We start from the raw sequence: 12,588 nt of genomic DNA on the forward strand, positions 1-12,588 counted from the left end.
AACTCCCTCCTTCTTGCTATGTTGTGCTAAAAACCTTGTCATCCTCTTCTGTCATATCCCAAAATTGTCAGCATATTCTGTTTAACCCTACCTATTGAATATCCCACATTTTTATAATTCTTTGCCACTGCACTGGACCAAACCACTATATTTTCTTATGGCAATAGTGTGGTTACCATGCTTACTTTGAGTCTGTTTTCAACCAAAGCGGCCAGAGGGGTTCTATTTAAATATATCACGTTTTGTCACTCTTTTTCTCAAATCCTCCAGGGGGAGCTTCCTATCCTGTGTATGATAGGCAATGTGCATACTGTGATCTAGCGGTTCACGCATAATCTGACTTCCTTTCAACCCTTCTGCCTTTCTAACTTCATCTATTTGCTGTCTTATTTGCCACATTCGTCTCCTCTAATGCATTTTATGCAGCTGTCTTAGGGATGTGGCACTTGCTATTTCCTTTTGCCTGGAATTTACTTTCACCAGATACCCTAGTCAGTATCCTTGGCATGTTGAATCTAACCACTTTCCTTGGCTACTTTAGCTAAAATTACAATCTGTATATTTCAAAATTTTTTTAGACCTAAAAAAAGTTCTGATTTGGATGCAATGGCATATGCTGATATTCCCAAATATTTGGGAGGTTGAGACAGGAGGATCCTTTGAGGCCAGCATGGAGAACATACGAGGACCCTGACTCAAAAAAAAAAAAAAAAGCCCTGTGGAGGCAGGGGACGGACGTTGGGTACCAAGGATTGAACCCAGGGGTGCTTTAAAACTGAGCTACTTTCCTAGCCTTTTTTGTTTCTTATTTTGAAACAGGGTCTCACTAGGTTTTTGAGGGCCCCACAAGGTTATTAAGGCTGGCTTTGAACTTGTGATCCTCCTGCCTCAGCCTTCCAAGTCATGGGGATTACAGGTGTGCACCACTGTACCCAGCCAGATTGTTTTTTTAATATTTATTTTTTATCTCTAGTTTGAAATTGTAACAGCTAAGATTTTTGTTGTTTGTTCACTGTTATACCCCAAGAACCTATATAACGCTGCCTGACAAATAGCAGGTACTCAAAAAGTGCTAATGAAAAAAAAATTGAGAGACAATATATTTTGAAAGTGAAATCATTACAGGAAGCTACAAATAGTGAATAGTGTTGAATCAAAGTTAACACATTTTAAAAAGAAATAAATATATGCAGATGTTTACTTCAGACTACTTGCTTGATACCCAATATTATTTGTAGCTCATCTGTTTTCTCCCAACATGACCCTAAATTTAAAAGAACATAGGTAGTATTTTAGAATAATGAGTTTGTTGATCCTGTGTACAAACTTCAGATGAAAATAGAAGTGAATGAATGATAGGTTGCCACATATGATATAGCCAGATTCCTCTGAAAAATCTGGATAATACTGGCTTTTTAAAAAAATTGTGGCCTAGCTTACTGGTACATGCCTGTAATCCCAGTGGTTTAAGAGGCTGAGGCAGGCAGATCACAAGTTCAAGCCAGCTTCAACAACTTATTGAGACCCTGTCTCAAACTTTTAAAAATGGAATGGGGATGTTGCTCAATGGTTGACTGCCCCTGGGTTCAGTCCCCCATACCAAAAGAAAAAAATAATTATGGTAAAATAAATGTTATGTAAGATTTACTGTATTAACTGTTTTAAAATATCCAGTTTAATGATATTAGTATATTCACATTGTTGTGAAACATCTTCAAAATGTTTTCATATGGCAAATCTGAAGCTCCATGACCATAAACTCCTTTTTTTCCCCTTCTTCCCAGTCCCTAGTAACCAGTGTCCTACTTTCTGAATTGTACTACTTTAGATATGTTATCTAAGTGAATCATACAGTATTTGTCTTTGAGTGACTGGCTTATTTCACTTACCATAATGTCCTGAAAACTCACCCATGTTGTAGCATATGATACATTCTTTCTAAGGCTGAATAATATTTGTGTGTGCACACCATGTTTTATCCGTTCATCTGTTGGTAGATATTTGGGTTACTTCCTCCTCTTGGTTGTTTTGAATACTACAGCTGTGAACATGTTTGTACAAATATAAGTCTATTTCAACCCAAAAGAAAATATTTTTTATACTTTAATATGTAGTATCTTTAAGTCATGTATAAAATGCTGTGCCTCCACTGGGAAAAAGTCATTTCATGATAAAAGTATATAGTCTGAACCTGTGTATCTTAATACATTTTTGTCCACTAATGCTAAACATATTTCAAAAGTTTGTATAGTGGTTTTAGTCAGATAAAAGGAATAAAGTAGGTCATAAACTTTAGTTGGGACAAATTCTATATGCAAATAGCTCAAAAATAAAAAATAAATATTTTCAGTTTTCCAAAGTTTTGACATCCCCATGTTACCATAAGATCATCTTTTTCTGACATACCTAATCCAAGCTATAGACCAATGCTCGTAAACCTACTTAAAAGGTCAAAAACATAACCTTGGATAGTATTAAACAAATGTTATCTATAAAACTCTGTAATTAACCAAAACACACAAAGAGTCATGTTCAAATGTTATATGAACATAATGTGTCTAAAGTCAGTTTAGAGATTCCTTTTGGTTGACTTCTTTTTCTGCACTTCTTTGTGCTTCTTTTTTTTCCTCTTACCATCTTCTTTGAATCCTGCTGAGAAAATAGAGGGATCCCAGTTGCTGGTAATGAAAGGTATACCTTGCTCATCATTGTCCACAAAAGTATATTGAGGTACATATTTGGGGCTATAGAAATTAGGTGAGTAATTGTTAAATGAATGTCTTCTGCAGCTGCATTCTGCTGCAAAACTGTCTTCATCTGCCACACCATTTACAAAGAAGGATTTCAATTCATCATCTTGTATATCTTCTATTCCTTGATAATCCTCAATAATTTTCTTCATATTAATGTTTCTGCCATTAATCTTGCCTGAAGTTGTAAAAGATATATAGTTGCACATCCCACTATCATCAAATGCCAGGGAAGAGAATGAAGGAAGGCCCTCATGCCCCAGTGAATTATATGGTGTATATCCTGTATCATAGAAAGAAAATCTCTCCAAAGTTGGATGTTCACTGGTGGTAGAGAAAAAGGATCCTGCACTTCCTCTGCTCTCATAGAAACTTCTCGGACTATTTAAAAGGTCCTCAAGTGAGTCTTCAAAGAAGTGAAATGAAAATGGGTCCCTTTCCCTAAAAATTTCTTTAAAGACATCATCTGGCTTACGGAATATGAAGCTATACTCATATTCATCCTCGAAATGACTTCCACCTCCACCATTTAATCCTTCCTTGCCATATTTATCATAAATGTCCCGTTTTTCATCATTTGATAATACCTCATATGCCTCAGCTACTTCTTTGAATTTTCTCTCTGCTTCTTCTTTATTTTCCGGATTTTTATCAGGGTGCCATTTAAGTGCCACTTTACGATAAGCTTTTTTAATGTCCTCAGGTGAAGCATATCGCTGTACTCCTAGAACTTCATAGTAATCCACCATGTTTTAACAGCACACTGGATAGTGAGCACTGTCTTTTCCTCGAAGCTCAGGCTCTGTTGGTGGTAGAGGCAGTGACTGTAAATAGGCACATTTTTACATTAAAGGAAATACTACTACCATGAGCCACTGCTAGGAGACATTAGAAGTCTGATTATGTGGCAAGCAGAGTTATAAGTTTATGTCAGAGAGGGCTGCATTATGGTGTCATTCCAGGTTAGAAGTAGGGACTGGAACTTCCAAATGGAACTAGACCAGAGACACGCCAGAACATCCTGAATCTTATACACTGTTTTTACTGTATTCCCCCCGCCCCCAAGGCCCCAAACAATGCCTCATAAACTAAATGGACCTTTTGCTAGTGGCCACAGCATTATGTAATATGACCTCCAGATTACTGAGCCTTACTTTCTGTTTCCTCCATGTTTTAGTTTAGAAAGAAATCACTTAATGAACTATGTGAAAAAAGATTTTAAGTAGTTGACACATTTATTTTAATTTGTAACAGTATAATAAAGGCAGTGATAGAAGAAGTACTGGCTGATAAACAATTGAATAAGAAACATCTGTCCCAGACTAGGATGTCAGGGAAGGCTTCCTGGAGAAAGTGTCTTAATATGCCAGATTTTTGCATGCCAGTGGTGAGTCATTTGAGATGGTATCTTTACCCACTTAAATTTACTATAGTGGCACACATCTGTGATCCCAGTGACCTGGGGGGCTGAGGCAGGAGAATCAGAAGTTCAGAGCCAGCCTCAGTGACTTAGGGGAGGTCAGAAGCAACTTAGTGAGATCCTGTCTCAAAAAGAGCTGGGGATGTGACACACTAGTTAAGTCCCCTGGGTTTAATCCCTGTTGTCCAAAAAAGTTTAATACTATTCAATATGTAGTTAAAGATTTTGGAAATTGTTCGTTTATGTATTCAATATAACTTGAATCCCTACTTTGTACAGGTAAAAAAAATAACCGTTGATGATAACAGTATTGAACAAAAGGTACCAATTTTCATGGCATTTTCAATAGAGTACAAATAATAAGTAAACAATATAATATGAGATAATGTGATATAAACTTCCAAAGAAATAAAGGGCAATGTGATGGGGGCATAGAACTATTTTAGTATTGAAGGCTTCTGAGAAGGTGACAATAGGACTGAGACCTAAATGGCAAAGTGCCACTGGATTTGCTGGCACACATCTATAATCCCAGCAACTCAGGAGACTGAGGAAGGGGGAGCATAAATCCAAGGCCAGCCTCAGCAACTGAGACCTTGTCTCAAAAGAAAGACTGAGAATGTAGTTCAGTGGTGAAGTGCCTCTGCATTAAAAAAAAAAAAAAGTATCAGTCCAACAAACATTTTGGGTTTTTATAGTTTGGAGCTATCTCAAACTCCTTGGAAGGTCATGGGGGGATGGATATTTGGGCTTAATTGTTTGATTTACTCCCCCAGCCCCCACTGTACTGGGGATTGAACCCAGAGCCTCACACATGCTAGGCAAGGGCTCTATCACTGAGCTACATCCCCAGCCCTGACTTATTTTTTAAATGGATCAGTAGCTGCTATGTAGAGAATAAATGGCAATTGGGAAAACTGAATTAGAAAGCCCAGTTATTTAGACCAAAGTTGATTTTCTTTTGGGATAATTTAATTATCAAAAAACTACAACTGAATTTAAAAAAAAAATTCTATTTCTTGCTCATTTTATTGTCCTAGAAAATTCTCCATAGCAATCTGTTTTTCCTTCTCTATTTTTGTCTGTTTTAATTTCTGTTACATTTAAAACCAGTTCAGTTAAACAATTCTCTAATGAAATATAAAAATGTATATTTCTATACAGTCTTTCTAAGCTGTTTGCCGGGTCCAAGTATTTTTTGCTTTTCATTTATTTTGGTTTTCACATGCTAGTTGTCAAGAGGCATTGTGAAATGTTTAAAACCCAAGTAATTGGAATTCTCTCCAGTATATGTGCTTACATGTTTTATGTGTAACATATGCATGATTATATTTGTCTACCTTTGAAAACAATAACAATATTGAGCATCATTTGAGCACCCTCTTATCATACTGATCCAAATAATTTACATGCAGTTTCTCATTTAACTGACATAGCATTTCGGCAAAATAAACATTTTTGTGCCCATAAGCCAAGATTCTGAGGGATAAAGTAATTTGCCTAAAGCTACATAATTGATTAATGAAATGTTTAAACTTTCTGAATATAATTTCCAAATGCTGATGTTTCCACTCTACTGCTTTTCTTTCTTTTTTTTTTTTTTTTTTTTTTTTTTTTTTTTTTTTTTTTTTGTACCAAGGGTTGAACACAGGGGTGCTCTACTACTGAGCCAAATCCTCAGCCCTTTTTTTATTTTTTGAGACAGGTTCTCCCTAAGTTGCTGAGGACGTCACTAAATTGCTGAGGCTGGCTTTGAACTTGCAATCCTCTTGCCTCAGCCTCCCAGATTGCTGGCATATACCACCACACCCAGCTTCTACTACATTTCTTGGACCAAGACTTAAGAGTTTAGGTTTTAGACATCCACAAACATAAATTGAGAACCACTGGTAAGGAGAAAAGTTAGGAAATTGAAAATTCTACCTGATGTAGTGACAGATACCTATAATACCAGCATCTTGAAAGGCTGAGATAGGAGGATCAAAAGTTTGAGGTTTTTGTTTGTTTGCTTATTTTAGTTGTAGATGGACACGATGACCTTTATTTATTGGTGCTGGGGATTGAACCTTTATTTTATTTTTAATATTTTTTATTAGTTGTAGTTGGACACAATACCTTTATTTATTTATTTTTATGTGGTGCTGAGGATCGAACCCAGGGCCTCACATGTGCTAGACGAGCACTCTACTGCCGAGCCACAACCCCAGCCCCAAAAGTTTGAGATTTTTAAAAAATGAAGTGCCCCTGGATTCAATCCACAGTAACCCTCCCTATCCTAAATAGAAAGAAAATGGAAAATTCTGCTCTTATGAATACTTAGCTGAGTGCAGTGGTATACACCTATAATCCCAGCAGTTTGGGAGGCTGAGGCAGGAGGATTAGGAGTTAAAAGCCAGCCTCAGCAAAAGTGAGATGCTAAGCAACTTGGTGAAACCCTGACTGTAAATAAAATACAAAATAGGGTTGGGAATGTGTCTCAATGCCCAGTACCCAAAAATTCATATTTTGAGAAAACTAGTTTTAGTAGAGCATAAAAAATGTAAGGAGAAAAGTTAGGAAATTGAAAAATTGAAACAGGACTTGCTGCTTTAGTCATCCCCCTTGACTGGGGCCCTCTCCACTCCCAGCTATTGTGCCATTTTCTCTGATTCGGTCCCAGAAATCTTCTCAAAATTGTTTTCTTGGAATCTGTGCTTTCTTACATTCTTGGCACACTCCAATCTGGTTTCCATCTATACTCTGCTAAAAATGTGCTTGTCAGTTTCTCCAGGGAATTTCATGTTACAGAGTCCAGTGGTTATCCTTTTGGCTTTCTCATATTCTGAAGCACTTGCCACAGTTTGATTCCTTCCTCCTTTTTTAAAATACCTTTGTTTCTTTAGCTTCCTAAATACCATAGTCTTCTAATTTTCTTATTTTCTTCTGTGCTTTTCACACTTAAAATTTTATAGTTCCAGCCTTTACTCAGTCTCCCTAAGTGGTATCTAGTCCCAGGGCTTAGATATCACCTATGTGCTTCTAATACCTTCATTTAATTATTATCTAGCCTGTCACTCTTCCTTCTGAAATAAAGACTTTCTATTTGACTTTTCTATTGTGATATCCAATAAGTACCTAAAGTCTTTCCTGTTTCATTTAATGGTGCACTATTCACCCACTGTTCAGGCCACAAATCTAGGAATCATCCTCTTCTGTGCTTACTCTCTGCATCTAATCAGAAGACTGATTGGCTTTTTGTGTGTGTGTTTTGGGGAGAGGGGTGCTGGTGATTGAACCCAGGGCCTTGGTGCATGTGAGGCAAGCACTCTACCAACTGAGCTATATCCCCAGTCCCTGATAGGCTTTTTTTTTTTTTTTTTTTTTAGTATTTATTTTTTTGGTTGTAGTTGGACACAATACCTATATTTTATTTGTTTATTTTTATGTGGTGCTGAGGATCGAACCCAGGGCCTCGCACGTGCTAGGTGAGCACTGTACCACTGAGCCACAACCCCAGCTCCCCTGATAGGCTTTTTAACCTTCAAAATATATGTATTGCAAATGCAGTCATGGAAAAACAAAGTCGAATAGTAAGTGCCTTTCAAAAATTTAGAGTAGACTAGCAAACTAGGAATTATGTGCAAAGTGGCAGGCATTACAGTTGAAATAAGCATATATAAGCATCGCAGGACAACATCTGCATCTGTAGCAGTAGGATTGGGAATGTAAGAGAAGGCTTCCTACCTAAATGATGTTTGATCTGAATTTTTAGAAGTTGTATAGTCAAAAAAAGCAGGCAAAATTCATTTTAGACCAAGACAACTATATTTTTGAAGGCAAATGCTGTTATGATACAAAATGATTTGCTGGGCATCTTCATGTAGCCTAGTGACTTCAGTAATGTTTTTGAGAATTAGTCTGGTCTGGTATCCAGACTGTGAAAGATGCTAAGTTAAGGATTTTGAAGCTTTTTCTGAAAGGTAGAAAATTTTAAGCTTATACAGTTAGTAGAGGCTATACTGTTAGAAAGCTCACTCTGTTATAGAATTTAAAGACAGCTCCTAGAAATTTACATATGACTTACCTGGCCAAACCTTTAGAAAGTTTGAGGCAAAGAACTATAGACAAGTGCTCTACTGCTAAGCTATAACCCCAGCCTGAAGCAAAGGACTGGAAAGATCATTTTGGAAATAGCATGACCTATAGAGGATGAATTGAAGAGGCAAGACCAAGACAGGTAGATCAGTGAGGAGACTGTTTCCTCAATCCAGGCACCATTTTCTTTTATCATCCAACAAGTTATTTTTCTCAACAATCTTCAATAAATTTTTTTTTCCTTTTATTTTTTTCATCTTTCATACATTTGATTCAAGTGAGTTATGCACTTCCATTTAATCTTCAATAAATTTAATCTGGGTGAACATTTAAGATTTCTAACTCTCTCCCAAATACATATGACATCATTCATACTTCATAACTCCTACAGAAATCTTTCACTTGATCCATACTTAATCATGTTCTGCCTGCCTATGTACTGATTTTAGGCTCCAAGGATACTGTTCAGTACTGATTGCGTTGTTGAGATTAAAACAGAAGATCTCCTGAATTGTTGCACAGAGGGAAGAGTGCAAAGATTATCAACTATGTAAACCTGGGTTTGAATGTTAGCTCCCCAGTACTGTGTGACCTTGTTCAAATTACTTCTGCATCAGATTCCTCTTTTATAAAATAATGATGATAATGTCTACTTCATGTGAAACTTAAAAATCTAATTCCTTAATTTACCATACAATACCTTTAAAGGCCTGGGCCTACCTTCCTAATCTTTTCATCTCCCTCCAGCAGCCCTCACCTTCTGGTAGAGTAGGGTGCTGTTGCCCTGGTGCATTCTTACATGTCACTTTTCCTCCTCCTGCCCTTTCACATTCAAGCACATGTGCACAGAAATAGGCATTGTCTATTTCTGCAGAAATACCTTTTGTATGTTTTCCTGTGTTCCTCAGAGTACCACATGCCTTTTGTCATTGCACCCAACTCTAGGCATAATGATAGCTTTGTGTTCTCAAAAACCTAACATATGGCCATGTGGGGTGGTACACACCTGTAATCCCAGCAATTGAGGAGCCTGAGGCAGGATTGCAAGTTCTAGACTAGCCTACATTATTTAGTGAAACCCTGTCTCAAAAAAAAAATCAAAAAATGGGCTGGGGATGTGGCTCAGTGGTTAAGTGCCTCTGGGTTCAGTCTCCAGAACCCACCCAAGGGGGAAAAAAAAACTTGCATTTTAATCTACTTCTACATTTACCATGCAGTATTATAGTGCTGTTTCTTCTCACCTTGTCTCAGGTCTACTTCTAGCTGAATATTCTTAGATTGTTTGAAGACCCAGGTAAATAATCTTGATTTTTTTTTTTTTTTGTAATGCTGGGAATTGAACCCTTGTCACTCTTGTGTCTTCTCCAGCATATGTTCCAATCGTGCTCAATAAACTTGTTCAGTTAGTGATAATAATGTTGACATTTATTATATCCTATGATTAAGCATTTTCATATGTTATCTGGCTGTAATATTCCAAGATTAAATATGATATCACTCATACTTAGCATTCACATATTCTCAGTTAAAAAAAAAAAGTTAATTATCTTCTCCTAAATTTTAGGACACAGCCTCAAGCTATCTATGTGAACTCCTTCCTAACCCGTTTCTTGTTTTTTGTTTGTTCCTTTCCTTCACCTTGTTCCTACCTTTGTTTTACATACATGTATGTGTGTCTGTGCATATCTGTCTCCATTATACTGTAGCAGACAATATGATGAGAGTGGAGATGACCTCATTTCTGTTTTCCATCACAGGCTCTCACAATGGTGAAGAACCATTTAAATATTGGGAGAAGGAAGGAAATGCTAACTTGCATTTCCTAATCATCCAAAGTGTTGGAAATAAATGCATGAGTACCATAAAGGATGTATAGATCTGTTGTTCTATTTCATCCTCTCTATTCTTCCTTCAGGATGCATATCATGTTTACATCGAAGATACTCTCTCCAGCCTGTGCCAGAGAGGAGAATTCCAAATCGATATTTAGGCCAGCCTAGCCCCTTCACACATCCACACCTCCTCAGACCAGGTAAGGCCTTTTAACCGTAACAAGCTGTCTCTTCATTTAGGTGCTTTCTCTAGAATACTGATTAAGATTTTTTGCAGTGATACAAGTATTCTAGATCTGTGCTGTTCTGTGAAATATCTGGTAGGCAAATATACTTTGGTAATATTGCTAGGATGACTGAGAAAGTAGTTTTTATTTTATTTTTAACTAATTTAAACTTAAATAGCTACATGCAATTACTGATACTGTATCAACAGTCACTCCATAACAATAAATACAGTAAATCTCATAATTCAAAATAACTAGTGAAAAATATTATTTCAGGATGTTTTTATTTTCATATTGTTAGTCCTAGGGAACAACCGGGACACTTCACCATTGAGCTACATTCCCACCCTTTTTATTTTTCGTTTTGACACAGGGTTTCACTAAGTTGCCAAGATTGATCTTGAACTTTGAATCCTCCTACCCCAGCCTCCTAAGTCAAAGTTTTTATAACTTTGTCTGACTATTGATTATTTGTAAACTACTGTGTTACAAGATATTTTAAAGAGCTGGGACTAAGCATAGTGGTAAAATGTTTGTTTAGCATGTATGAGGCCTTAGGTTCAATCCCCAGAACCACACACACACAAAGAGACATTCTAAAAAACATCTTTCTCAAAAGTGTTAAAGTTCATTTCAAATATTTTTATATATGTGAAAAAGATTTCCGTATTTGTTTGTCATCACTTGAAGAGGCAGTCAATTTCAATTGATAAAGATGATGCAAAAAATTGATAAATTATTTCATTAATTGTTTTTCTGCTGTGAGATCCCAGTATTGCTGCTAGGAGGTGCATCATTGAGTGTTCAAAACTAAAGATGTTTTTTGTTTTCTAAAAAAGCATTTAAGGGATCAGCTGTGATGAATGAATATGAAACAAAGAGGTAGGCATAATAAAACCCAGGAGAGTAACATCAAATGCTTTGTAGAAAAAGCATTTGTCAGTTTTTCAACTGACAAAAAGTTTCTCCCACCTTGAGGAGTTAATTAAATCTGTATTTACTATGTAAGCGTATATGTTAATAACATAAGTTGCCTTTAGAAACATGTTATTCTTTCACTGTCTCTACTCAGTGAATGATACCAGTATGTCTCAGTGAGGGCTTCCTTTTGCTGATTCTTCATCAGATGGGAATTCCTGCTGGGAAATTGGCTGAGACTCAGGAAATGCAGCTCACCACTGAAACACAAGAAATCAGAGTTTTTCAAAGCTGTAAGGTAAGCTTACTAGCAGTCCGATTGGTATTTAAGTATTTCTCTACCATATCAACCTACCTGTAATCGTTTTTAAGGAAAAAAAAGTACAATTGATATTGAGATTTACCAGCTTTGAAGGGAATTGATTTCTTGTGATAAAATAATTTTATTTGGTGAGCTGCATTTTCCAGGCCTTGAAAACATGGTAATCAAATTGTCATCATACTGGTTTCTGTGTCTAGACTGCTTTGCTATACATTATCTGAGTGTTAAGCATGTTATTGATTAATTGATTGATTGATTGATTGATATATTTTTGGTACCAGGGATTGAACTCAGGGGCACTCGACCACTGAGCCACATCCCCAGCCCTATTTTGTAGTTTGAGACAGGATCTCACTGAGTTGCTTAGGGCCTCACAGTTGCTGAGGCTGGCTTTGAACTCTCAATTCTCCTATCTCAGCCTCCCAAGCCACTGGGATCACATGTATGTGCCACCTAATCATGTTTTTTAAATTCATGTAAATAAATATATACACGTATGTGTTCATTTACATAAATATGATTATATTTGCTATATGTGAAAACGGATGCCTGTCCTGATTTTACTCCTGAATGTAGGATTTTGGACATTGGGATAAATGAGAAGAGAGAGAAATAGATGGAGTTTGTTTTGTTTTGTTTTGTTTTCCATGTGAATGCCCTTTTATCATCAAGGATATTCTGCTTCAGTCCTTAAATCTTTTCCAAACTATACACAAAATTTAAATGGGCTGGGGGAAGAACCTAGAATGAAACGAGAAATCTCTGGTAAGGATGCAATTTAAAGGTTGAAAAAAAGATTCATCCTCATGAATACACCTTTGTTGTTAAATATTTAAGAGTCAAGGCAGAACAACTAAACCAGAAAGTGGAAAAGAATAGAGGAGATAAGAGTTTTAAAACAGAATTATCAGTGTTTTAATTTTTAAAGGAACCATCAGGTATACAGATTTTGCAGGAAAAAATAGTATCCAAAGTATTGATCACTTATTTTTCCTCCATATGAAGATGTAAAACTTGTAAAGTGTTTAAATGATTATGGGATGAA

General features: G+C 36.4%; 2 protein-coding genes across 4 annotated transcripts in view; one reads left to right on the forward strand and one right to left on the reverse strand.

The window, feature by feature from the left end:
• Nucleotides 1-12,588, forward strand: part of Xpnpep3 (X-prolyl aminopeptidase 3) — a 59,875-nt gene that overhangs the window by 3,135 nt on the left and 44,152 nt on the right. The window contains exons 2-3 of one of the 3 annotated variants that reach the window (XM_076855212.2): nt 10,160-10,276; nt 11,376-11,519. Coding sequence is in view for 1 of the 3 variants with exons in the window: in XM_076855211.2 (XP_076711326.1) it covers nt 10,160-10,276 (117 nt within the window). In the remaining 2 variants the exon portion in view is untranslated. The remainder of the gene's footprint in view (nt 1-10,159; nt 10,277-11,375; nt 11,520-12,588) is intronic. The other 2 variants (XM_076855213.2, XM_076855211.2) reach the window with 2 other exon arrangements.
• Dnajb7 (DnaJ heat shock protein family (Hsp40) member B7) lies at nt 2,570-3,499 on the reverse strand. Its single transcript, XM_076853433.1, has 2 exons — nt 2,827-3,499; nt 2,570-2,649 (listed from the first exon to the last, which is right to left on the reverse strand). Exons 1-2 carry the CDS (start codon nt 3,497-3,499, stop codon nt 2,570-2,572), a joined length of 753 nt encoding a protein of 250 aa, XP_076709548.1.

This window comes from Callospermophilus lateralis, chromosome 4 (assembly GCF_048772815.1).
Source record: "Callospermophilus lateralis isolate mCalLat2 chromosome 4, mCalLat2.hap1, whole genome shotgun sequence".
Lineage (NCBI taxonomy): Eukaryota > Metazoa > Chordata > Mammalia > Rodentia > Sciuridae > Callospermophilus > Callospermophilus lateralis.